We start from the raw sequence: 26544 nt of genomic DNA, 5'->3' as shown, positions 1-26544 counted from the left end.
CCAGCCTCCACTGATGTGGGGGCTGGTTTTGGAGCTGTGGTCTCCATCATGAGATCTGGAGCTTCCTCTGCTCATATTTTTCTCAAGGTGTTTCTGGGGCCAGCCAAGTGCCCAACACATGGTTAGAGGTACCTTCCAAGAGGGTTGGGAAAGGAGTTTGGAAGCTGGGTAGAGTTGGTCTGCTCACAAGCTACCTACAAGTCTTACCTCCATCCAGTGCTCATCACACCTATGGGTTAGGTCATTGTGCCAATGAGTTGGATCATCCTGTGTTTTTTAGAGAGAGCAGAGCAAGCCTCCAGTGCTTTGCTCCTTGTCATGTTCCCCACTACCTCCTGACTGTAGGCCAAGGGCAGCTGATGTGAATGTAACTCTGCAGAAGGTGTCTGGAGCTGCCGTGGGACACATGCGTCCAAAGTAAACCAAAATAAAAGATGTTTTTATTCTTACAGAGTTGTTTTTCTTCTCACTACATACCTTGTAGAGGCTGGGTAGTGGTGTCAAGGTCAAGGTGAAAGGAAATTTTTAAAATTCCATCTCAGTTTGTAGGATGCCAGGAAAGGCACACATTTCAGTTTTCTTCTGAAACATCTTGTACACCCTTTCCGTGAATGCTCGCCGTTTTGAGCCCCACTGCCAAAGGACAAATCCAAGCTTTAGGAAGCTGCCAGCGGAGGTGGATGGGAGGCCAGCTGGGAGCACAGCCTGTGGTGTACACATGTGTAAGCACATGCCAGTGGTTGATTTACGGTCTTTGGCCTTGCAGGGCTGTGCTGAAAGCCGAACAACAGGCAGTGGAACAAACGCTTTTTATTTTCGCTGGGATATTTTTAAACAGAAATGCTGGTTAGTGCACGGGTTTTATATTTTTTGCAGGCGAGGGTAGAGAAGTTATGGTTTTTCACTTTTTGTTTTGGCCAGGGTATGTTCTTATTTGGGCAACATGTGGAAGTGAATGTGCATGAAATCCAGCCACTAAATACTTAGTGTCCCTGAGTTATTGTTTCCTCCTTTGTCAGCAGAGTGACAGGATGCTGCGGACGTCACTGGGTGTCCTGGTTGGACCCCTCAGGGGACTGTAGTCCCTGCAGGGTACTATAAAAAACTGTAAATGATAAATATCAGGCTCTTACAGGAATTCACCTACAGTTAGGGGCTCTCTGAAGCAGATTTTCCTTCCCTTTAAAGCCTGTATACAGAGCCAAAATGAGTTACAAGAGATTCCTAAAGTGGGTTTAATTCTGAAAAAAAATTTAAATTTGGGGCCCATTCAATCTGCAGCAAACAAAACTTAAGTGTTGGTAGGATCTCATGGTTCATCAGCAAAGCTGTGCTTCTGGGTGACAGAACGTGTCTGAAGTCACCTGCATCTCTTTCCACGCTCACTGATGACCTGTGGGATACAACTGGAATAGCTTTAACCTTCTCTATCTTATGCTTGTAATTGGTAACTGATAACTCATCTCCAGTACTACTGTTGTGTCAATTCTCCAGATCTACCCATTTCTTCCTGTGAGGGAATTCAGTGGCAAGAAAGAATCCTTAGGTCAACATCTGGTGTGTGCCAGCAGAGAGAAGCCATACTGGGAACCTCCAGACTTGCCAAAGACTGATTGAAAAGAGCATTTTCTTGAATGTGGTCTGGTGTCACACCAAGGTTCAGCATGACTCTTGAGGCTTCAATTTTTAGCTACTTGATTTAAGGGGGCAAAAATATGTTATCACTATGGTCAATAGTTTAGGATTTAGAATGATATTGCAACTGAGATGTTGGAAGTGTTGGTAAACATACGGTCACAATTTTCATTTTGAGCATCTTCTACTATCCGTGGAAGCAAATACTAATTTTGTTTGCTTTAGGTAGTCTCTGTCAATAAAAAACCCTCAAACCACAAAAAAAGTGAACTTCTCACTGACTGATATACACCACTATATGCCTGTAAGGGTCCACTTCCACTTTGGTGGATGAATCTTGCAGCTGATAATTCCTGGAGGGGTTTAGGAAATGAGAAAGGGAGTATGTTCTTTCGTGAATAGGAAGCCCATTATCTATCTTTTTTTTTTCCTTATCCTTTGCATACTAAATATAAGTATTTCAGTGCCTATTTTAAGAATCAAAATAGCAACACTTGAAATATCCCTTCTTAAAGCTGATATGAACAGGAAGCCTCCAACCACTTTTAGGCCAGAAGTTATTCATGGTGCATAGTCCATGCTGACTTCAACTTTTCCAATACTGGATAGACAAGCTTCCTTTTAGGATATTAATTTTCTGAATGTGCTACAAACATGGGGGGTTTTGCTACATTATCCCTTACACCAGCAGTTTTCTTTTTTGAATGTTATTGCTCTTGTGAAAAATCCAAGGAAAGCTCTACTTTGTTATTGTCTTGGTTTTGTTAAATGTCAGTGAGGGAATTAAACCTTGTCTTCAAGTGTTATGACTCCAGCAGCAGAGTGTAGTTTATGGGAATAATCCTCAGAATTGATTGTTCTGTCTTAAATTGATGTGGTTTTTTTTCTGCCTTGGATATTTTTGTTTATTTTTTTCCTGCAGAGTGTGCTTGAAAAGAATAAATGCATGCCAGGGCATTAGACAGACAGTTGGAGTATGTTTTATGTGACAAAAATGGCAGTTGGATAAAACCAGATAACATGAATTTGATTTGAGATTATGTTACTGAAACCCTAATCTGAGTAGCATCCTTGAGCATATATTTGATTCTGAGCATTAGGGTAATCCCCCTTCAGCAGAGTATCAGGGTACATCCTTCAGCCTTTGCTGCACGGGCTGAATTGAATCCCATGCTTAAAGCTCAGCATATGCTTTAATACACAGCTGAATGCACTGCTGTGTGGAGAATAAGATAAAATGTTTAGGTAAATTAGGTATTTGAGATTATACAGCTCATGAGTGATTCCTGTCATTTGACATTAAAGCCAGATAGAATAGCTGACATCTCCCTATTTTGTGGTCAGGTTTGTCTTCTCCCTTAGGCTGGTGTGGAAAATGGCAGAGAGAAAGCCAACCTTTGACACCATAACTCCAAATTTAAAGAGGTTGTCTGAAGGAGGGTGGTAGCCCTGCAGCCTAAAAAAGTTCTTCAGGAAGAGTTTATGACTAAAGAATGGTTTGGGTTGGAAGGGACCTTAAAGATCATCTCATTCCAGCCCCCCTGCCATGGGCAGGGACACGTTCCTGCAGACAACATTGCTCAGGGCCTTGAACACTTGCAAGGATGTGCAGATCAGTAGAAAAAGGGGTGTAGAAGTTGGCATGGAGGAGATTTGGAGGAACAGAGAATAACGGAGGAGGAGGAGGAGTACTGAAACTGTGAGACCAAGGAAGAACATGTGGGAGCGTTGTAGGGGGACTGGTGAGAAGGATTGAGGAACACAGAGGAGTAAAGTCAGGAGCAAGGGAAAGAGAAGCTGAGGATAGTAAAACAGAAAGTTAAACAGAGCAAACCAACAAAAGATAGTAGAAATAATAACATGGGGTGAAAAAACCCTGCCAACTTCTCCCTTGGTTTTTAGCCTTCAGTTTCCTTTTAAATTATTTTAAAACCCTGACTTTGTCTTAGTGCTTTTTCATTTGTGTTTCGAAACACTTTTGGCCAGTGGAGCCTGCAGAATTGTTGCTTGCATTGCTTTAAATTCAGCTGTATATCTCAACCAGTCAAAACCACTGTCACAGATGTGACACAGGGAAGTTTTGGTGGGATCTCATTGGCCAGTTGATATCTCTTCCTCAATCCCTGTACCTGTTGTTCTGCCGTGTCTGCGATCTATGGGAACTTTGGAGTTACTTCCATGTAGTCCCAAATACTCAGGCTGTGACACTGGAAGTGTTTAGTATCCAGACAGTCTGTCTTCAGGGGGACTCCTCAGCACCTCCTGTGGGGCTTTTCCTACTTTGGAGGGAAAGATGAAATGCACTCCTTCTACCCCTTTGTCCTTTGAGGAGATGTCCTTAAATGTACTAAACTCCATGGTTGAGCATTCCATTTGAAATGTCCCCAGCATGTTTTCAGTTGAGATCCGCAAAGTCTACACACTTTTGACCATTTCTGGTTCCCAGATTATGAGTGAAAATGAGAAAAAATGATCAGGTGAATAAAAACTTCCTTCTGCAAGTCAGTTGTAAGTTAGATACTGGTCTCCTAGTTATTTTTGTGATGGAGAGAAGAGGGTGCCTTAACAGTAAGAGCAACAAAACCTGGTTTTCCTTAAGGGCCTTTCCCTAAAAAGTTGAATTTCATGGCACTGGTGTTACCAGCTTTTAGAAGTTGCTGCGTTTCATTCCTGATGAAATCAACAGGAGGTGAACACATTCAAGAAGTCAACTGCCTAAGGGCTACAGCCTTGCACTGATAATTTCTCCCATTTGTGAGCCTGTTTGGTGCAGATAGCTTTAGGTTTAGTAACTTCACAGCAGCACACAGTAAATCCACAGATAAAAAACTCAGTCCTGGGTTTTATTATACCGTGCTTGCTGTTATCTCTTCTCTTTGCTTGCATGAGTGATAGAGGGGAAAGCGCCAGGTGGGTCTTTATATGATGCTGTTTAAAATAAGTGGTGATGTTTGCTGTCTTAGGGAAAACTTTACATCCTGACAGCAGGTGGAATGAATATGAAATCACTACTAATTGAGGTTAATTAAACCTAACAATTGGGTGAAATATTTCTTAACACAGATTTAGGTAAACTTTTGATTGTCCATTTCCCATCCTGCACATGAATTCAAGAAATGAAAACCACCAGTTTCCAGGATTTTAAGCCTCTCCTTCATGTTGCCGCCTAATGTCCACATGGATGCATAGTATCTACATGTCATTTGCAGTTAATTGTAAATAACAAATAATGGCAAATTTCAGAAACTCTCGACTTGTCCCCTTCCCCTGATACCCCCTGCAGCAGAAACTTGTTTTATTGTGTCTGGAAGGTTGATGGAGGTGGCTTTCCAAAGATTGGCAAATTGTAAAAGCCGCTGGCATAAAGAGGGTGCTCCTAGCAGCTGGGCAGCCTTTAGGCTGCTGAAAAAGGAGACCAACTCTCACCTTAGATGGTCACCAGAGGCTGCTGATTTTGCAGGTTGTTGTATCAGCTAAAAGGAACTGATAATCAGAGGCAGAGTCTCTGGCAATAAATCCAGGTAAGAAATCCTTAGTTCCTGTCCCACCTTTGTGCCGTTTCCTGACCCACTCCAGGCTGATGATGTCCAGCTGCCTTTGGCCAGTAGAGACCAGTGGAAGAGTTATTTGCTTCTGGTTGTTGGTAGGTGACATACCCAGTCCCAGGGCTCTGCTAATTTGGAGCAAAGATCCTTGGCCATGAGGCTGGTTCCTGTTTGTGAGAGGAAATGTGCATCTTTATAGCTGCCCCCTGAAACTGCCCTCTTCCTCTCTCTTGCCTGTTGCTGCAAGGGAGAAGGGATTGGGCTTTCTTGTCTCCAGGACTGAAGTTTTCAACCAGTGTTTCAGTTGAAACTCATAATTTAAGTGGCCTTTTTTCTTCCTCTCTGCTATGAAATGCGGTAACAAGTTGCAGGTGGGACAGTTACAAATTGGGATGAGTAAGTCTGAGCATTGAATTTAATAGCACTTATTGAGCTTGGTTGAACAAATTTGAAGGTAATTGAGCCCTTTTACAGTTTTTCCAGGCAATTGCTGGACAATTTTTATACTACTGAAATAGCAAGCTGAACAAAAGAGCCATTTTGTCAGATGCTGTGGTTGATGGGAATATTGTTGCTTGTGTAAGAGCCACTGCCTTCATTTAATAAAAGAAAATGACCTGATGCTTGTTGGCAATCTGCAATGTGAAATTATAGTGTTTGGATTGGATTATCAATTTCAGGCTGGTTGGAAGATTTTTGATATCTTCTATGTTGGGACAGGAATATTAATTATTTTGTTTTTGTATTTACTAGGTGACACTAACAAGCCTGTATTTCTAAATCATGACCCCTAATGATAGAATTTGACAATGAAAAGAGTAGGGTGTTGGAGTATGAACAGCAACTTATGTCAAACAGCAATTCAAGTCAAAGATTATCTTCTCATCATACCAGTATTTTGAAAGTTGCAGATGTTACAATATATGTGGGGAAGGTTCACTTAAGAAAAGAATTTGGTTTGGAAAGAACTACACAAAATTTTTATCCCATTTTTTTGCTGGCAAATTGTACTTGAAAACAACATTTGTCAGGATGCTGTTGCTTAATGTGTTTACTTAACTGTGAAAACCTCAGGTTATTTATGCATGTTGTCTGAAAACTAAATTTAGTTTCTGTGATCACTGCATTGCACAATGGTGATGAAAGATATTTAAGCAAATTGTTATGCTGGTGTGTATGCATATGGCCAGTGGAGATAAAACCCCTGCAATCAATACTCATTATCACTGACAATGTGAGGTACAGTGACTTGTATGTTACTTCCCTTACCTAATTTTTCAACTTCAGAGACAATTATGAGGATTTCTAAGTAGGAACTATTCACACATTTGTTACTGTATCTTTAAATAGGAATTCCTCTGCACGAGTAGTACTACATCAAGTGGATTTTTGTGACTCCATCTGTGTTTTGAGATAGGGCAGGTAGGAAAGGGACAGCAGCATGCAGATGTTAAATGTCCCAAATTTGTCTAGAAAATTAACTCTGACCATTGGAATTGCCAAAATCCAGGTATTACTATCAATAAAATTGCATAGGCATTGAAGCAGAATCTGCAGTTTCAATTTATTTTAGCTTTATTTAGCTCCTCCCTGTTTGAGGTTTGACTTGCTGGAGTGATCTGTGAAGTTTGCTTTTAGTTCCTGTTTTGTTGGTGTTGGGAGTGGGGTAAACCAGGGCCCATTTCTCATCCTCACCTGCAAAATGAAATGGTGAACATTGGAGAGGTCATACTGAAGTGTCTGTGGTGGAGCTCAGATGGGAAATCAGCAAGCTGGCAGCAGGGAGATGTCATTAGGGTGAGCTAGGATGGTAGGAGAACACCTCAAACATGGTTTGAGGTTCCTGAGGGAAGCTGTGGGTGCCCCATCCCTGCAACTGTGCAGGACCAGGCTGGATGGGGCTTTGAGCAACCTGATCTAGTTGAAGGTGTCCCTGTCCATGGCAAGGGGGATGGAAATAGATAATCTTTAAGGACCCTTTCATCCCAAACCATTCTGTAATTCTATGATTCTGTAACACACTTACCACTTGGAAGGTACCTGTCAGGGGGGGTTTAGTGGGTTTGTCTTCTGGTCTGCGTTATGCCATGGTCAGGAGGATCCTCTGATCCAGTGCTCAGTAAAAGGCAATTAGAGGTGTGATTCTTGTGTGGAAGATAGTGACTCCATGAAGTCCCACAACTGTGGTCTCCTAAAAATTAACCCAAAAATTTCCCCTCTGCAGCATACAGCATTGTTGATACTGTGCAGGTTTGGGTGGGGTTTTTGTGGGTTTTGTGAGGCTTTTCCTTTCTTTGTTCATTAATACAATAAATTAATTGTGGGATAGGGGCATTCCTTTGAAGCTGCCTTTGCCACACTCACACTACCCATTGCCACACAGGGCTCCTCAAGGTGGTCCCAGCAGTGGGAGATGCCTGTGATTCCAAGGGAAGATGCTCAGGCACTCTTCTTTCCCTCTCAGTCTGCCTCACCTTTCTAGTTCTTGCAAGTTCACCCTGCTGTCCTCTTTCCTTCCCTCCCCAGGCTTTAGGCTCCCAGCTCACTCGAGTGGAGTCAGTGTCCCTTCCTCCTGCGCTCCAGTCTCAGCGTGGCCAAGCGGAGCCGGTTCCCTGCTCCCGCAGCCCCAGGAGTCAGCAGGTGGTGCTATTGCCCAGGGAAATGCCCTCCGTGCGCTGCCCACAGCCCAGCCCTTGCTGAGGGGCTCGGTGGGCTTGGTTTTGTGATGGAGCTTGCTTTGGTGGGCAGCTGGGTCAGGGGCTGCCAGGGGTTCTGTTTCTTGCCACGGGTTCAGTCTTGAGACTGTTCTATTGATGCAAAGTTGTTTCCTGTGACTTAAGCAGCCAGTGCCTTGTTTGACAGTGAGGTCCCCTAAAGGCTGGACTGCTTCTGGATAGTTTGTGCAGAACTCAAAAAGCTCAAAAAACTCAAAAACTCAAAAGCTGCTTGTACACTGTAGTGTGGAGCATAAGCAAGTCTCATTAATGATATCCTCAGGCTTTGTACTGTTCGGTCCCCGTGCAATCCAGTGGGAGGGATTTTTGCTCATTCATTGGCATGTGCTGCTTGTCCAAAAGAGATTTGTGTGTGTGTGACCCTTCAAAGGTGCTCCTCTTCTTTCTCCTTTCATCCTCTCATCTTATTAGCCAGCCAGATTGATACCACCTTATTTGCAGCTGGTTTTTGTAGAGATTGTGCTCCTACTTGAAACTGTAGAGGCAGTTCACAACATGGAGTTGAACATCTTAAATGAATAGCCAGTGCCCCCAAAAGCCACAATTTGAGCTGAAAGAATGCAAATAAACACCAAGTTCCTTCTTCCTTTTCACCAGGCTAAGCAATTCTCTCTCCACAGCCGCCCATGCCACATGCTGAGAAGGGCATAAGAAATTGATTGAGATTCTGCTCTTTGATTTCAATTTAAAATCCCCCATTTCTCTTGGCAGCTCAGCTGCTGTTCTGAATTTGATAACTTGTGTGCAAAGGGGAAGGAAAGGTGTAAGAAAAGACACAGGGAATTAGCTGGGAATTTGATGTGGGGAAGCAGTTTCTAAATAATATTAGCAACAATCAAAGGCTGTTATCTTTGCTGTCCACGCTCATGGTGGCATAGCACTGTGGTTAGCTTGCTCTTTGTATAGTAACATGCAGCAATTAAGCATAAACAGTGGAATTGGATTATGGATTTGGGTTTTGGGTTAGTTTTTGTTTGGTTAGTTTTTTTTTTTTTACCAGAGTAGGTGAACTCTAAAAAGTGTGAAGCAGAGGTAGGTTGGCTGCAGTGTTAATTTTATTCCTGAAGAATAGGTCTGTTGTCCCTTTCCCTCTACAGCCCCCTTTCTCATATATCAGGATTGCTTTATATTCCTGTGTCAGCTTCACAGACAAAAGAGTTGGCAGGTTGTGGAAGAGCAGCAGGTCCTGGAAGAGAAAATATGCGGCAGACACATGGAATACTTTGTTGGGGCAATGAGTATCACTCCAGGCTGGGGCATGACAGATTGAGAGCAGCCCTGCTGAGAGGGACCTGAGGATTCTGCTGGATGAGAGGCTGGGCATGAGCTGTCAGTGTGAGCTTGCAGCCCAGAAAGTCAAACACGTCCTGGGCTGCATCAAAAGCAGCGTGGCCAGCAGGGCAAGGGAAGGGATTCTGCCCCTCTGCTCTTGTGAGACCCTACCTGCAGGGCTGCATCCAGCCCTGGGGCCCTCAACACAGGAAGGACATGGATGTGTTGGAGAGAGCCCAGAGGAGGCCACCAAGATGATTAGAGGAATGGAACATCTCTAGTACAACAAAAGGCTGAGAGAACTGGAATTGTGAAGAGAGAAGAGAAGAGAAGAGAAGAGAAGAGAAGAGAAGAGAAGAGAAGAGAAGAGAAGAGAAGAGAAGAGAAGAGAAGAGAAGAGAAGAGAAGGCTTCAGGGTGATCTAATTGTGGCCTTCCAGAACCTGAAGGGAGCCTACAAGAAAGATGGAGAGGGACATTTTATCATGTGTAAGTGGCAGGACAAGGATGAATGGATTCAAGCAAAAAGACAATATGTTTGGATTAGATATTAGGAGGAAGTTTTCTGCTGTGTGGGTGGTGAGGCACTGGAACAGGTTGCCCAGAGCTGTGGATGCCCAGTCTCTGAAAGTGTTCAAGGCCAGGCTGGATGGAGCACTGAGCAACCTGGTATATTGAAAGATATCCTTGCCCATGGTAGGTGGGTTGGAGGCAGATGATCTTTAAGGTCCCTTTCTATGATTCTGTGATTCTTAAGGCTGCAGCTGTGATTCTCCATGCCATCAACCCAGCATGAAGAGCTTGGAATTGGAGCCCTAGTGATGATAGCAGAATAATGCCAATTATCTTGGAAACACTCTAGGAAAGACTTTGGTTTTATATAATATTACATGCATGGATATGTCAATGTCTCTGGCAAAGTGAATCTTTGCTAGCATTAGCTGCAATATAGAATTAGCTGCTCTTCAGTCTCTCTTATCTCTGGCCAGGCACATTGCTTTGGTAGGATGAGAAAGTGCTTTTGGCCATCAATGCTTGATTTTGTACTTTATGGTATGGTGTTGCTTGTGATCCTTGGGTATGTCTTTGACAAAAGTAGATAGTTGAAGAGATTGTAATTAATATTGCAATCTATGAGTGAGGCAGGGATGGAAATACTCTTTTTTATCTATAAGAGAGAAAAGGGATGTGGCAAAATATTAAAGAAAGCATAGTTGAAACTTGGGCATTAGAGGTTTTTGTAGTTTCTGAAAGATGACTGGGCTGGGATCTGGTGGAGAGCAAGGGGCCTGTGACTACAAAGAGACTTGCTAACTCCAAAGAAGCCTACAGATAGCAGGACCAGTTGGGATTCTCTGCATTCTCTGGCTCCAGGTATTGCAGATACTGGAGCAGCTATGCAGGCCTGAGTTTAATTCCACAGGAAGATGTGTGCAGGATGTGTGTGGAAGGAAACCACATGCTGAATAATCACACTGGTAAGGCTGCCAAAACTGGTAATGCAGCAGGCACTTGGCTTTGGGGACTGGTTGGGAACAGAGGTGGACAGGGCTGTAGACTCCTTTCAGCTCTGAGGTGAAGCAGATGGTCATTCGCTGTACCTGTTTTGCAAATGGATGTGGACTGAAGGAAAACAAACCTAGAAAAGGGATCAGATGACGTTTTCCATTCAGAGATACATTGGGTTTCCATGGCAAGGCTTTGGTAGTGGCGGGGGGTTGCTGGGGTGGAAAAGGTGGATGCCTCAGGGAAACTGTGACCACATGGAAAATTGATGCAGGAGGAGGCTCCTGCCAGGACCTATAGACCCATGAAAAGAGGAGCCCACACTGGAATAACTTTGCTGGCCCACCTTGTTACTCCATGGAGGACCCACACTGGAGCTGTGTGTGCCTGAAGGATTGCACCCCATAGAAGAGTCCTGGAGCAGTTTGGGAAGAACTGCATCCCATGGGAAGGACTCACATATGGGCAGAAGAAGAGTGTGGGGAGTCTTCCCCCTCAGGAGGAGTGAGGGGCAGAGACAATTCTCTGGTGAGGAGCAGTAGAGAAATTGGAGTGAAGTTAAGCTCAGGAAAAGGGGAAGGGTATGGAGGAGGTGTTTTAAGATTTAATTTTTATTTTTCATCATCCTACTTTGATTTGATTGGCAATAAATTAAATTAATTTCCCCATTTCAAGTCTATTTTGGCCATGGCAGTAGTTGGTGAGTGATCTCTCTGTCCTTATTTCAATCCACTGGGTTTTTGTTATATTTTTTCTCCCTTGCTCAGCTGAGGGAGTGATAGGATGACTTTGGTGGGCACCTGGTTTCCAGCATCAGCCCACCACAGGAGGCCAGATACATTAAGCCCTGACTGGCAAATGTTTTTCTGTTTTAAAACAGCCAGTAGAAATCTGCAGGTGGTATTGAAGATGCATATAAATACCAAACAAATAAACTCAGTGCTGACTATCTCTTAAAGAACTTAAATAGCTCTTTGTTACTGTACTGTCTGAATGCTTTAGAACTATCTCTGTTTTACTTCCCCACAATGCTGTTGCAAGGTAAAATCAAATACATATTTTCATATAGCAGCTAGTGAGCTGAGAACAATAGAGCCAAGAATTACTGTGCCAAATGCAGTCCTTGCAGCACTAGGAGGAGGGATTGCATTCTGATACAACAGGACTGACCTGATTGTGGGTAGAACAAGTGCTGCACTTTTGTGTGTTGAGGATGTTGATATAATTCTAATGTGCTCCAGAGGAAAAAGTCTGATTCTGTAGCTAGTTTTTGCTCTGCAACAGCAATGTTGGCCTGAAAGCAATTAGAAATTATGTGTAGGGCTTTTTACTGTGTGGGAGTTGGCATAGGTCATCCTAACTTAGTGGGAGTAATGTACCAAGTGACTTAAAAGACACCTTTACTACCATTATGAGTTTAAAGAAGGGAATGCAACAAAGGGAAATGCAAAAAGGGATTTTCATGTAAAGTTCACACAGGGATAGGTGACTAGAAGAACTGCGGTGGTTCCTACTGAAGTGAGACACTGCAGAATCCAGCCAGAGTAAACCCACCAGAGAAGGCCAGTGGTGGCCATCCTCCTCTCAAAACAGAGTTGCAGTGAGATCCATGTGTTTGTGCTGGGATCATGGGCAGCTGGGTTCCAATATTCAGTGTGAGTGTTGTTCATTTGGCAAGTACTCTTCACTCAGGAAAGAGCACGACAGCAAAATTACACTTCTGAGAGCCAGCTCTGGTCCTAGTTCTTCCTTTTCAAAAATTTGCTTTGCAGATGAGTATCTCCCAGATCTTTGCAGAAATTCCTTGAAGATCACTGGTGGTATACAGCCACAAAATTTTAATTTGGAATTTACAGAAATCATTAGTGTCCTGGATGAGATGCCTGTATTTTGACTGCAGAAGTGAGGCTTCAGAGCGCCTGTACCTGCATCCCTGTGGTTCAGGCTGAAGCCTCAGGCAATTTTGTCTTGGTGAAGCAGCTGAGAGCCAGTGTGTGAGTCTAAGAGCTGCTCTTGTATTTTCATCTGTGCAGTTGTGCAGTGATAGCTTTGCCCACTTGATACATCTTGCAGATGGAAAAACTGAATAAAGGCCGGGAGCTTTTTTTTTTCTTCCTAGACACCACTCCAGAGTGCATGGCTTCATTTTCCCTGGGACAAGCCTGACACTTGGCAGATTCAATCCAGTCCCAGGGGTGTCTCTGAACCTCGGTCTCCTGCAAGGTATTTCTCCTTACAGCAGTGTTTTCAGACAACTGAAAGTGATACCCAAACACAGGGAAGGGCGAAGGATGTGTTTAAGGATAGCGTAAAGTTTATTGGGCAGAGTAATTCTTGGATTAAAATACTGCCCTTGGAAACTGCCATCAGGAATCTGTTGTGCATAACTCTTCCTTCTATGTTCATACAGTTGATAAAAATCCAAAGGCAGTTTCAGATGCTCTTCAAGCTGCCTGTCACAGCCTTCCAGAGCAGCTGTAAGTGGATTAGTAAGACATGGAAAGTATTGCAATGCTACCTGCATTTGATCAGCAGAGTAATGATTAAAATGTTGAAGGCAGGCACAGAGGACTAAAGCAGGCTGCAAATTGCAAAGCTTTAATTTATTTTTCAGCTTGTTGGTTTTTTGCCTCCACTGGAATTTAAAAGACAGCCATAATCCTGTGCTCAGCCTTACTGTGTCACATGCCTTTGGGTTAAGAACTGGCAACCCTGAAAGCATTCAAAATGCAGGTTGGGTGTCTCAGTGCTGCATGCCAGACTGTGCCCGAGGAGTGGCATTCCTCCTGGACACCAGGCTTGACCAGAGTTGAGCTTACATTTCTGCTAAAGCCCAGTGATACTTTACAGCCCAGGCCCTGCAATTTGTTTGATGATAGCTAATGAAATGCAAACCATTTAGCAGCTCTGAGATGCGATTACCCTGCTGTGAATTTTCAGATTCCATCAAAGTCCTGCTGAGGGTAATGGGAATGGGCCAGGGTGATTCAACTGTAAATCAAAAATGAAAGCCTGGCCAATTCTGGCAGTGGAAAGAAGAGCTGTTCAAATGTGCAGAAGCTGATTTGCCAAGTCAAAACCAGCTGTGCTTTACAGAGCTACTGGAATGAATGGTCTCTCTGCATTTGTATTTTTTTTTGTGACTCATTGATTATTTTTCTTCCCCTAAAGTTTAAATTCTGTCTTTCTACCTCAGGTTTGCCTGGCCAGTTGCAAAGGTTTTCAGAGCCTGTTTTTGGTATATGAAATACTAAATACATTGATAATGAAGGACAATGTTCTCCTTTTTGGTAACTTCATACCAATTAAAGTGTATTCATCTGTACATCTTTAATGCCTCAACAGTGAAAGCTGTGCTTGGAACAAGACAGGGACCTCTCCTTCCTCTCTGCACTAGCACTGGCAGGAATCAAATCAGTGTTACAAAAAGTGGAATCTAACTTGGGAAATCTTGAGCATAAACTGGCTCCTCTGTTATTTTTCAGTTAGGGATGAATCAGCCAAGAGTTGTCCGGTGGTGTGAATATGTAACACGGAGCCAGGAATTATTGCTTCTCTTAACAATGAGGAGCAGCCAGCTTCCTCTCTGAGCAGATCCTCTCCTCCCCACCCAGGAGAGTGGGACAGCTTTTTGACTGCACCCCAGTTCTGTGTGTTTCATCAAACCTGGGGTTTTTTTGTTGTTTTTATTTTGTTTTGTTTTTTGTCTGAAGGAAGACAGAAGGTGCTGTTATCTCACTGGATGGTACACCAAGAGAATTGTTAAAGACAAATTTGACCACAGATGTTTCTGCACTCTGTACTTAATTGTACTTCTTGATGCTGACCAGTCTGGAGAAAACTTCAGAACAGCTTGCTGGTTGGCTCTGGTGCTCTCGAAACCCTGAGTTCCATCAGTGTGAGCAGCTTTGTAATTCCAGCCCTATACCTGGTGAAAAAGCTTTGCCATGAGAGGCTTCCTGGGGGTTGCACTAAACCAACCCTGACTGCATTGGTTGTGCTCTTTTTCTTCTGATCAGGGATCCTCAGTGGAAGGGTTCAGCCACCAAACGCTTGTGGTGCCTTTGCTCAAGTTAGGGTGGTTGGCTGCTCAGCTTTTGGGGAGCCTGGCACAAATGGGCGCTGAGGAGCAGATGTATTCCTGCTGTGAGGTGCAGGGAAGTCCTGCTGAATTTGATGGAAGCCACATGAGCTGTGGGATCAGTTTCTGGCATGTGGGAAAGGATAAAGATTTGTCAGGTCCAAATGTTTCTCATATTATTACTGAAATAACATCTTTGCCTGGGGATTTTTGGGCACTTAGTATTTATACCCTCCAGGTTGCTAGGGCTCATTCTTCTTTTGATCTGTAAGACTAACTCATATTAAACCCTGTCAGATTTAATGAGACCTGTCTGTAGCTGATGTCTCAGTGACTCTTAGTTATTTTGAGGAATGTTTTGAAGGGACCGGCATTTTTAATTTTTAAACATTTTTACAAATTAACATTGTAAATCTGATTGAATCCTGGCTTTGTCTAAGTTGATGAGAAGACTTCCTTTTGAAGGAGCTGTATGTGGGATCCCTATTTATACAGAGGTCAGTTCTCCATTGCTTCTTAATGCAGATTTTTGTGCTGCCTGTCTCCAGGGTGTCTCAACCTTCCTTTAAAGCTGAAATGGGAAGTTAGTCATGAGATCTGTGGTGGTTACAAGCCAGATGTTCTTTTTTCCTTTTTTTGTCCTTACTTTGCAAGTAGAAGGACAGAAGGCAGTTTCTTCAGCGTGTTCATTCTTAGGGTGCCATTTCCTCGTGTGAAGTGCTGTCTAGTGTTCTTGTTTTGTTTGTATTTTCAGAATCCTAGAGTCATAAAGGATTTTTGTAAGGTTTATCTTATTTAACACATATTTAGGAAGCCCTGTCTGTTAACATAGCAGAGAAAGACTCTGCATAGTCAAGACTAAAAAAGCTCTTGCAGCAGTGTGCATGATTATAGGGCTGCTGTTTAGTCATCAGTCATGGTATGTGTGGATTTTTTTTTTTTTTTTGTGAATCCAACATTTATTCAATTTCAGAAGTAGAAAAAAATTACATGAAGAGATTAGTTTAGTCAGCACAATAGGGCTTGACCCTCACTCTATTAAAAGCTATTATAATATTAAGGCTACAGACTAACAGCCTAATCAGGGATGTGTTTACAGGGACTATAGCTTCCTCTGGTTTGGAAAAGTGCTTGGAGGACCAGGCCCTATGTGCAGAGATATAAATGAGACATCCAGATTTAAATTAAAGTACTCAATTTTTCTGCATTAGCTTTTTCTGCTGGGATAAATGTGTTTGGAACAATAGACAGAGGAATATACCAAATGCCTATTTGTAATGGGAAAATGGTTTTCCTTTTTAATATATTGCTCATATTTTTCTGCTTGCTTTTTTTTATCTCCCTGTAAGCTGCTGCAAATCAGCCAGAAGCAGCTCAGTTGTTGCTTGCCTGCAAATGAGTTGCCAGCATCCTGTAATGCTGCTGGCTTGAAATACAGTCTCACCTCCTTTACAGCAATGAGAGCCGAGGAGAGGCAAGTGGGGTGGTTCCTCAGGAGCAGGAGTGTGGGTGGAGGCACTTCTGTGGCATTCTGCTCTCCGTTCTGGTGCTCTTAAAATCCTCACACCTAAATCTACCAGTAAGGGATTTTGGAAGAACAGAGAATGTGTTTTCCAGGGTTAAACATTAAAAGTCTGGAATTAGTCATGCTTACATTGGTTCCTTATATTTATCAGAAACATCTGATACAGTTTCAGGTTTTTGAATCCTTTTTGCTGACCAGGGGAGATTCTGAAGCTACAGCTACTTATTCTGGCAAACTAATAGTGGCTCACTTACTGTGAATTACATTCCTGCTTCTTTCCTTCCTCCCTACCCCACCCACTTTGCTTATCTTGCTACAATGTGGTTTATAACTGATATTTTGTAAGTATGCTAGGAGGTTTATGAAGAATAAAAAGAATAAAGAGCAAAACCCTGTAGTTGGTTCCTTGAGTGATTCTTGAACACCTTGATTCGCAATAATTATTTTATATTTATTAATTTCTTGCCGCTTCTTTCCTGGATTGGTATGCTCTTGATCGTGATGAGTCAATGACTGTAGTGCTGAAGCCCTTGGGTTTCCTATGGATGAGGATTTTCCCAAAGAATTGCAGGATCTCTTCCTTGAAGTGCAACGTAACTCCTGAGGGCATCTTCTCAGTTTCTGAAACTTATCCAATCCACTCTGCTCAGTGCCGCCGTGACCTTTTGCATAAGCCAAGATGTCATACCTTTGTATATATTTGATGTTATATGTACATCAACATCAGGTAAAACAAAACAGAAAAACAGATTAGAGGGTGTAATAGCAGAACTTTGAGAACTGGAAAAATAAATCTTCTGTATGCCTGAATGTTACCCAGGCATGTGGCTTGATAAATCTGCAATAATCCTTTGAAGAAAAAAGAACAAAACAAGGGAGATCATCCCCATCAGATGTTAGAAAAATAGGTTTGTGTAGAGAAAGACCATATAGTAAAGTACAAAGCAGATGGTTGCAGGAAAAGTTTATACAGCCTTAGCAAGGAGGTTCAATATCGATGCACTGCTGAGAAAAAAACGCTTTTTCTACTTCTTTGAAGCAACAACTCTGCTTTCCTTGTCTTCTGTGAGAGACTTCAAAGATAGTTCCCTGTTGTTGGTAAAAGTTAAGGTCTCTTTAGCTGTTTTCAAGTTGTTGTATAATGTTCATACGCCATGATTTGCTTTGCTTTCAGGCAGGTGAATGTCTTGATTGATGGGTGTCAGTACAGTTTTCAGTAACATGGACTGTTACACTGTTGAAGTCGTTTTAAATCCCATGATGGATTATCACTGCCTTAAGTATGAAGCTTTTTCTATTTTACTTCCTTCCCCTCTGTGCTCTAATTATACTCTGGTAGGTGGTGGTTTGCATACTCCAGGCAACAAAAGGGAAGCTGGGAGTGCTTGTTTCAAGGGAACCCCCCTGGTGCAATAAAGTGCCTGGCTCCTGGAAAGCACCAGCCACTGGCTGCAGCAGTGCTCGTCCTAGGAACAGGATCACTCGTGGCCCAAGTCCATTGGTTTCACTCCAGTTACTCCAGGGGGATCTTTAGCCCTCTTGGTAGTGCAAGCAATCCCAGGAGCAAAGTGTAAGAAAGCCTTTAAGCTTCTGGAGGGCTGTTGGTGTGCCTGGCATATGCCTAAGTTTGACTGTGCTCATTGTGAGATGTGAAAGCAATAGAAACAGGTCCTTTTAGCGTTATCATGAAACATTAGTAAGAGCCACGAACTGAAAGATGAAGAGGTTCCAGGAAAATGAGCTAAGCTTTAATCCATGCTTGTGGATGTCATGTCTCTGCCAGAGACCCTGGCTCCTCTTGTAATTGCAGTTGCCATTCTGAGTGACTTTGTCAGGGGAGCTGGGGGAAGCAGATGAATCTGAAGCATCATTGGGTCACCAGAGTCAATGTCTAGTTTCGAACACTGTGGCAGAAATGCTGTCCCCACAAGAGAGAAATGTAATTCCTTGCCACCAGTGGGTGGTAATTCTAGTTTCTCTACACCATTTAAAATCTGGAAAAATAATTAGATCCTCAATTTCATGGCAGAGGGATTTTTTAATTTTATTTTTTTTAGCGTGTTCTGCCACCCTGGTGTAGTAATTATACAGCGATGTCAGCTGGAATCGATAATGAAGGCAAAATTTGGGAATAGTAACAGGATGTGTTACTGCTATTGATCAAAGGCTACAGGGCTGTTTTTAAACACTGCTCCTCTCTTTGATCTTTTTTTCCTATTGATTGAACAGAGTAGATAAACAACTGTCTGTGTAACATGAGCATTTATTATGGCTTTTAAGCTGACTAAGGACAGCTTTGAATTAAATATGAGAGTTTAAATGATGGTTTTCTAATAAGTGCTGTCCATAAAGACTGGTGTGACAATAGAGTTTCATGTAAGCATGGTGGAAGGAAATGTAAATAGAGGCATTCTTTTTCTTTCTTACTCAAAAAGAAGATAACATATTGCAAAACTGATTATAGGAGAGGCAGAAGTGCTATTTTTAATATGTAGTTATGTGTGGGCAAAAGCTGCTTTTCTATTTTTTTAATAGAAAAGTTATGTGTGTTTTGCTGTTAACAAACTCTATTGTCTTATCTTGGCATTTTTCAAGAGTGTTTTGTAAATTAGTCATCTTAAAATGTGGATACAAATGGAACTACCAAGTACAATCTGGTAATTCTGCAATCACTTCAATGAAATTAATAGAAAACTTTCCATTGACTGTTTAATGAGTTAGATTGGACCCTGGGCTGTCATTGTTAATGTCTTGGAAAGGTCAGTATTGATTTCCTGGCATCCTTTTGTCTCTAAGGAGGCTCTTTGCAATTCTGTGGAAGACACAGCGATAATGTTACTCCTCTTCCTTGATAATTCCCTGTATAATTTAAGTTCTACCTACCATCCAAGGCTTTGGGCAAAAACAGACAGACTGAAAAATGTTGCGTTTTAGGGAAGTTGTTTATATCTTAGGTGCCCAAATAATATTTCTGCATAATTTCAAATTTTCTCCTGCTGCTTCAGGTTATTTTGAATTTTATTTTAGTATTGTACTGCTGTTATTTTTCCCTGCTGATTTGATATGTTGAAAGAAAAAAAAAGACTCTTCCTGCAAATGGAATCAGCCTGCCATGTTGCAGTGCAGAAAGTAAGCTGTGTTGCCTTTAAAGTAATGCACTGCAGACCTCTAGCATGGCATGCACAGGGAGAGCTGCACATCCCTGGGGATCCAGATCTTTGCATTCCTACCTTTTCAAAACCACCCAAAGCCTCTGCAAAGTTTCCACTAAGTGGGCTAGTTTGTCTTGCCATGAAAAGGTTATTTTCACTAACTCAGTGCTGTCAGTGTGCTGAAATGTTGGTGTTATTAGTCTGTTTTGGAAGCTTGCTTGGGCTGGCTGTGCAACAGGCCTGAATGAAATTGTTTCTCTGGCTGTGCCGTGTAATGCGCCGCATGTTGGAAAGCACAGGGTTTGCTTGTACAAGTAAATGGCTCTGCTGGATGGACTGCAGTCCTTGCAACAGGAATATAAAATCCACCCAATAAAATAGAGGGCTTGGAGAGAAAGGAGTCCTGGGAAGAAGGCCAGGGAGATTCACTCACAATGCTGATGTTTGAAAAGGATGAGCCATGTCCTTTTCCTCTGAAATGTGTAATGTGCCCTTCTTGCCACCGGACAAGAATAAAGAGTCAAATATTAATTCTTGAAAATAGATCAAGTGAAGCATTGGCATCTGGGGTCTCGTGGATATGACTTCATTGACTCACTGTCATGCTTTCTTTGATTTTCAGGATACTGGTGTTGGGAAATCGAGCATCGTCTGTCGGTTTGTCCAGGACCACTTTGATCATAATATTAGTCCTACTATTGGGTAAGTACCAGACAAAATATCACTTTGGTTTTCACTGGTCAGTGAGGTTTCCGATCTGACCCTTGAGTGATTTCAGTCTTAGGTGCCACAGCCAAAACAGTCTAAAGTGGGAAGCTCTTGACAAGACAAAACCCAAAACCCCACAACCCAAGAGGCTGTGACCTGCGCAATGATCAGGTCATCCCATAGCTGAGTAATGGCAGGAAGACCATGGGAAGCCCTCCAAGTACCTTTGTTGAGTGTCCTGGTAGGCTGGGCTGGAACATGGACAGTGTCTGTTTCCCCATATGGATGTGCTTTTGTCGAAGTTTAGGATGTGTCACATTTTCCTTTCTTAAAATAGGAGCAGTGCAATTCAAACTAAGTATAATTAATTTATATAACGTCTTTAAAAACTACTGAGCTTCCATGTATCAGAGCATCAGAATCCTAATAGGCCTGTAGTAGATTTTAATTCAGATTTTTTTTTTAATACCTTAGGGACAAATTTTCCAAGTCCAATGTGATCTGGAAAATTTTTGAAGTTATAGATCTCTTATGGAAAAGGAAGCTATTATGGAATGTACAGAAAGGAGTAACTTGGGGGGAAAGGGCTGATCTGGCATGTGTGTCAGAGGTGTTTTAAGTTGTCTGTGAAGGATTGGTATTGATTGCTGTGTGTTGTTCAGAGGGTTGGACAGTACCTTCTGAAGCTCTGCCTTTCAGTGCATGGAGGAGTCTCAGCTGGAAGCTGCACATAGAAGTTCCAGGACGATTTTGGATTCCTGAATGAGATGAATAGAGAAAAATGGACAGAGAGAAAGGAAGCATGTCATGGATAAAATTACTGGCTGAAGGACACTTGTTTGCAGTGAAAGAATTGATGGCAACTTGAGTGGTTTTTTTTTTACTTCTAAACTGTTAGCAGCCTTTTTCCCCAAGTAGTTGTTGTTGCTAAGTAAATGCCTTCTGCTCAATTTGGAAAACAATTTTCCTCTGTTACCATAATTATGAAAACTAAAGGGATTTTTTTTTCCATTGGGAGATTAAAATGTGAACACTAGCTTCACACAGGTGATATTATTTGTCTGCACAGATAAGGGTTTTTCTCTTCCAAATTATTCAACTGTTTTAAATATATAATCCTTGCAATCAACAGTAGCCACTGTGGATCTATAAAGTTCCCATTTTTGAAGCTGTGAAATGTTGCTTATTGGTTTGAGAGGGAGAGTGACAACTGAGTGAACACACTCTGAAAACAACCAAAGAAATGTGGCCATTTTTTTCCTTGGTTAGTATTTTCATAAACAATGCAGCATTGTTAAATTCAAGCAATTTGCAGATGGCTGTAGAGGAGAACTCTGGTATATCATTCTCAGAAAATGTCATTTGATGTCATTTGGTGCTTTTGTAACAACCATGCATTGTCTCAAATGCATCTTTGTGAGCCAGGAAAAATGTTACCACAACAAAAATTGTTCAGCAGTACCCAGATAGGATGGGGAAAATAGAAATCTGCCAGAGTTTGGCAGTCTCTCCTACCAGCTTTCAAATGAACTGCTGTAATACAAAAAAGCCTATAAATTTGTAACCTTTCCTAAAAGAAAAATCTTTGAAAATATAGACGTATCTCATTTCCTATGGAAAATAAAAGAAACTACGAAGACTTCTTCATCCCAGTTGAAAAGGAGAGCAAATTTCTTGCATTTGTTTACCATGTGCACTCCAGAAGGTGACTTTTCTGTTCCCTGGTGATCCAGTCACATATGTTAAAGTGAAAAGTGGCACATGATGTTGTCTGTTGCCTTTCTCTCAGGTCTGTACCACCAAGAAGATGGAGGTAACAAGCAGCAGAAGCCACATGTAAATGGCGGGAGCATTTGTGTTCCTGGATCCATGAACAAATGCCCTCTGAACTTCAGAGCTTTTTCCTTCTTTTAAAAAAATACATCTATAAGTAGCATGTGTGCTATCTCAGAAAAGGGAGACTTCTGCAGGTATTTTATCAAGATTTTGGAGTTTCCCCCAAATGCAGTCTAATCCAGAAGAACTCATTAAGGTCTACTGTTTACATATTCAGAGTGTTAGTTATGTTACAAATTTCTCTTTCTTCCTTATTTCCAGAGCATCCTTCATGACTAAAACTGTGCCATGTGGGAACGAGCTTCATAAATTTTTGATCTGGGACACAGCTGGTCAGGAACGGGTGAGTATTAGTTTGCAGAATGCTTTCATTATCCTGCTCTCTCTTAATGTGTTGATGTACTTTTTCTAAACCTTTCATCTTCAGAAGACTTTGTAAGTATCAGCCTCCTGCATCTTTGCAAGGCTCTGCAATGCAGGTGGTCAGCAGGCACCAAGGATGTAGGTTCCCTTTCCATGGATGATGAAAATGCAGACAGTCTGACCATGCCACTTACCGAAAAAAACCCCAAACCATGGTATGAAATGTTAGCCACCTTCCCCAAGACAGCTTGAGCAGTGCCCCAGCAACATCCAGTTCCCCTCTGGTTTCATCAGGTTCGTGTGTGGCAGCTCTCATTGGCATTGGAAAGGCTTTCACTTGCAGCCCATGGGCTGGGGTGGTCTGAACTTAGGTGGTGACTCCGGGGTTGTCTTGGATTGGGACAGGGAATATGGGCATGGCTTGTGTCTGCTGTTATTATTTATGTTACATGAAATTACCACCAGCATCCTGAACCATTTTGGGTTTTTGTCTTGATTTTTTTCAAGTGTATGAAGCGAATTGCTCAGATTGAGCAGCTTTTCCTTTGACTTAAAAAAACCCAAAAACAAAAACCAAAACCAAAACCAAACCATAATGGATTTTTGGGCATTAGTTCATCTGGACTGTATGTAAGTCTGGTTGATAATTTTTTTCCTTTTAAGAGCCTCAGTGACAGTTGCATGCAGTACTAGACTCTAGACTGTAGAGCTGTAGGTTTCTCTTAATATATGTCCATGTTTGGCTTGAGAAATGGAAAAACCTATGAACACTTCTAGAACACCAAACTGCCTAGAACATCATCACTGTGTGAAATGGCACAGTGTCTCTTCATAGGAAATTGCAGCTATGCTCACATTAGGTTGGGATAAAATGAGATGTTTATACAGCCTGGATGTCAGTCCTGATACATCCTACTGTATTCTCCATACCTTGTATGTGAATTGTGGGCAAAGACGATTTTTTTATTCCTAATTGCAGGAAATGCTTGTGCTTTTATTTATAATACACAGTGTGAGATAAAGTGACTGATGAAATCTGTTGGCTCATAACAATTCAGTAAGTTATTTGTCATGGGAAAATAGACCTTGAAAAACATATTTGAAGCCTAATTCCTTCCCTTGAATCTTGTTTGTTCCATTTCTGCATGGTCTTGAGCTGATAACTGACTAATTATTGCAAGAGCTAGCAAAAGTTCAGTTTTCTTTCCCATGGTTTCAGTTTCCTTGCTTATTCTCTCCCTTTTCCCTTCACTGCCCTGATCTCCTTGCTTTTTCTTTTCTTTTTAGCACTTCACACACAAAACTCAGTTGGATTAATACTTAGATCAAGATTTACCTATTTTCCTACATAGTGTAAGGACTCTCAAAGCCCTCTAAAATTAGGTGAATAGTACTATTCATATTTACATATTTACTGAAAAAAATGACGCCTCATTTGAGGCAGGAAATCTGTGACTGAGCTCTGACTTGTGGGCACAAAATTCATCCTTCCTAACTAGTCCCTTATGTTTCCTCTCAATTTTTTTTTAGCTCATCGTTTTTCAAACATCTGCTTTCCTTTTTTTGTGTGTGTATGTGTGTATATATGTGTCAAACTGTGGTGAGCAGTGAGCACCACAACCTTTGTTAGATTGCTTAGAATTTATTACAGATACAGCATGTTAAAGGTTTTCATTAATTAGTAATCACCAATTAGTCCAGGGACCATCTATTTGTTGTGTATTTGTGCAGTGTATTCCCAGTCCTTCACTAGGACTAGGAAGGTGTAGAGTGATATATTAAACAAAGCTCATTGGTGCTGAGTGCAAGCTATGGAGGCTGACAAGTTTCCCAAGGTGAGGTCCATGCTGGTCCAGGTCATTCCCTGTCCTGCAACATTCCCATTTTACTTTGCAGCTAAGCACATGATGCTTCTCAATATCTTTCTTACTATAATCAGAAAATTTTGGTTGCTTTGTTTTGTGTTGCTTCTTCTGATTCAAGAGCAAATGTCTCCCCCCTGTTAATTTCTTTTCTAATTATCCTCTGACCAACAGTGACCCAACATTTCCAGCCTATTCCATCCTATGGGCCTATTGCTGTTTTCACAGTGTACTAATAGATGTCTTCTAAATGTTGTTTCTGCTTTGAGAATTGTCCTTCCCTTGTTCTTTGAAATTTTTGTTGGGGTTTTGATTTTTGTCCCACTGCTGAAGCCTGGCAGTTTTGTCAGTCTGTACTGCTGAGAGCAGTGTTTAGGACTCTCTGCTCTTTCAACATTGCCTTCATTTGACTTCACTCTCCTAAATGCAAAGTCAAGCATAGGCTTGTGCTTATTCCGGAGCTGGGATGCCCTGTGCTTCCCCAGCTGTGCCAGCTGTGTCTGTGTGCTGATGTGGAGCCTTCACAGCAGAAGAGCCCCGGCTGAGATTTAACTGAGGCCTCACTTATGCCATGAAAATCAAGCTCAAAGCTTAACCATGGTGGAGCAGGCAGGCAGAAACAACAGGAGTGGCATTTCCATGGTCCTCGTTCATGAGTTTGTCCTTTTTAATGAGTTATCATTTCCCTGTTCGTGATTTTCTCTGGGAAACTGCTAGCTTGGAGTCAATGCTGTAGAGTGACAATAATGCAGCAGAAAATGGAGATTAAAAGCTTTTCTGTCATATCCCTGGTGGGGGTGAGTGCTGAGTGTGCTTCTTAGGAAGAGACCCTGGGGAGGGGTATGTGGCTTGTGGTGAAAAATTCACACAAGTACATGATTACAAAAGGAGAGAGAGCTTCTTAATCCTTTTATCTTGTTTTTTTTTTTCTTTTCCTTTTTCTTGGCTAGAAAGAAACAAACTGGTAGAACACTTCACAAAATCCCCCTATCTTCTGTGCCTAAGTACTGCTCTCTGTGGACCTGGTTGCTTTGTGTTGGTGTGCTATCCAACAAACTTGCTTTAGTTTTTTCTTCACAGTCACTTTCCCTCCACACCAGTATTTCCCAAATGTCACTTTCCCCCTCCAGTCTCACGTTTTCCCCATTAGCTTTGAATTGTTGCAGACTCTGGGACTTACATGCCAAATAATTGTGTTGTTATTAGCACAGATTCCCTCCCCTAAGAAGAGTCTCCTCGCAAGTTAGTTAATGATGTTTTTATTTGCATATATTTTGGTTCATGGTGCCCTAAGTAGCTTTTAATTACAATGTTTTGTTTGAATGCCTTGGGTGGCTGCCAGCTTTTCATTTTGCCAGCTGAGGAATATTGTAGCAAACAGGGAGTCTGAGGGCTGTGTTTCTAGGGCAGGAAAATTTATCTCTGTCCTTTTAAAATTTACTGTGTTGAACTCTGGGACTTTTAATTTTGTTTAATAGAAGAGGCCTCAATTCCTTGAGCCCAGTTTAAAGCTCGATAGGAATTATCCTGAGTTGTGAGCTTTTTCTTCTTTTGTTTTTTAACCTTCTCCATTTTCAGGAGAAGACTGACTGATGACATGTCCACAGCTCTTTATAGCTGCCTCTTTTCTGAGTGGCACTAGTTGTCCTGGTGATTCAGAGACAGTGGCACAACACCATCTATCAATGACTTGAATTATTTCTGCAGGCAAAACACAGCCTCAATTTTGCTCTGTGGTGTCATAAATGTGGCTTTGATGGTCTCCCACAGCTCAGTCAGAGCTGGGGTGGTTCATTGTGTGTGGTGTGAGGGCCTCTTGCATGCTGCAAGTGTTGACAGGTGATTTGGCAGTGTGTGAGAGCACAAGTGGCATTAGAGCTAGCAAGCAAATATGTTATTTTTACTATTTTCAGAGCGAGCATAAAGCACAGTAAATCATTTAAGGGATGCATTTAAATGTGTTTTTTCTTAAGCTTCAGCAAACTTGCAGCACTTGTAGCTTGATGGTGAGTCATGGTTTTGGTGTAGTGTCTTTTGCATTCTTTGTTTAATGACTGTAAACTTCAGAATGACTAAGCACAGGTCACTTCTGTCCTGTTGCAAAGGTTTGTTTTCTGCCTGTTTAAAATACCTTTAAAAGGTTAACCTAAAATGTTGAGCTTTTTCCTTCTTCAGTTGAAGAATTCTTAGACATTGGAAAAAATGCTCACTCTTTTATATATTTATAGATATAATTTATAGATATATATTTAATCTTCAATTTAACTAGCAAAAAATACCTGTAGATCAGAGACAGATCTTTCCTGATTTACTCAGCTTGCAAAT

At 41.8% G+C, this 26544-nt stretch overlaps 1 protein-coding gene across 2 annotated transcripts in view; it reads left to right on the top strand.

Moving 5' to 3' along the window:
• Positions 1-26544, top strand: part of RAB31 (RAB31, member RAS oncogene family) — a 61736-nt gene that overhangs the window by 6714 nt on the left and 28478 nt on the right. For both annotated transcript variants that reach the window (XM_030971876.1, XM_030971877.1), the window contains exons 2-3: positions 20073-20152; positions 22256-22337. In XM_030971876.1, the coding sequence (XP_030827736.1) occupies positions 20073-20152; positions 22256-22337 (162 nt within the window). The remainder of the gene's footprint in view (positions 1-20072; positions 20153-22255; positions 22338-26544) is intronic.

Source organism: Camarhynchus parvulus, chromosome 2, assembly GCF_901933205.1.
Source record: "Camarhynchus parvulus chromosome 2, STF_HiC, whole genome shotgun sequence".
NCBI lineage: Eukaryota > Metazoa > Chordata > Aves > Passeriformes > Thraupidae > Camarhynchus > Camarhynchus parvulus.
The sequence above is the reverse complement of the archived record's forward strand: the minus strand, read 5'-3'. Positions and strand labels throughout refer to the sequence as shown.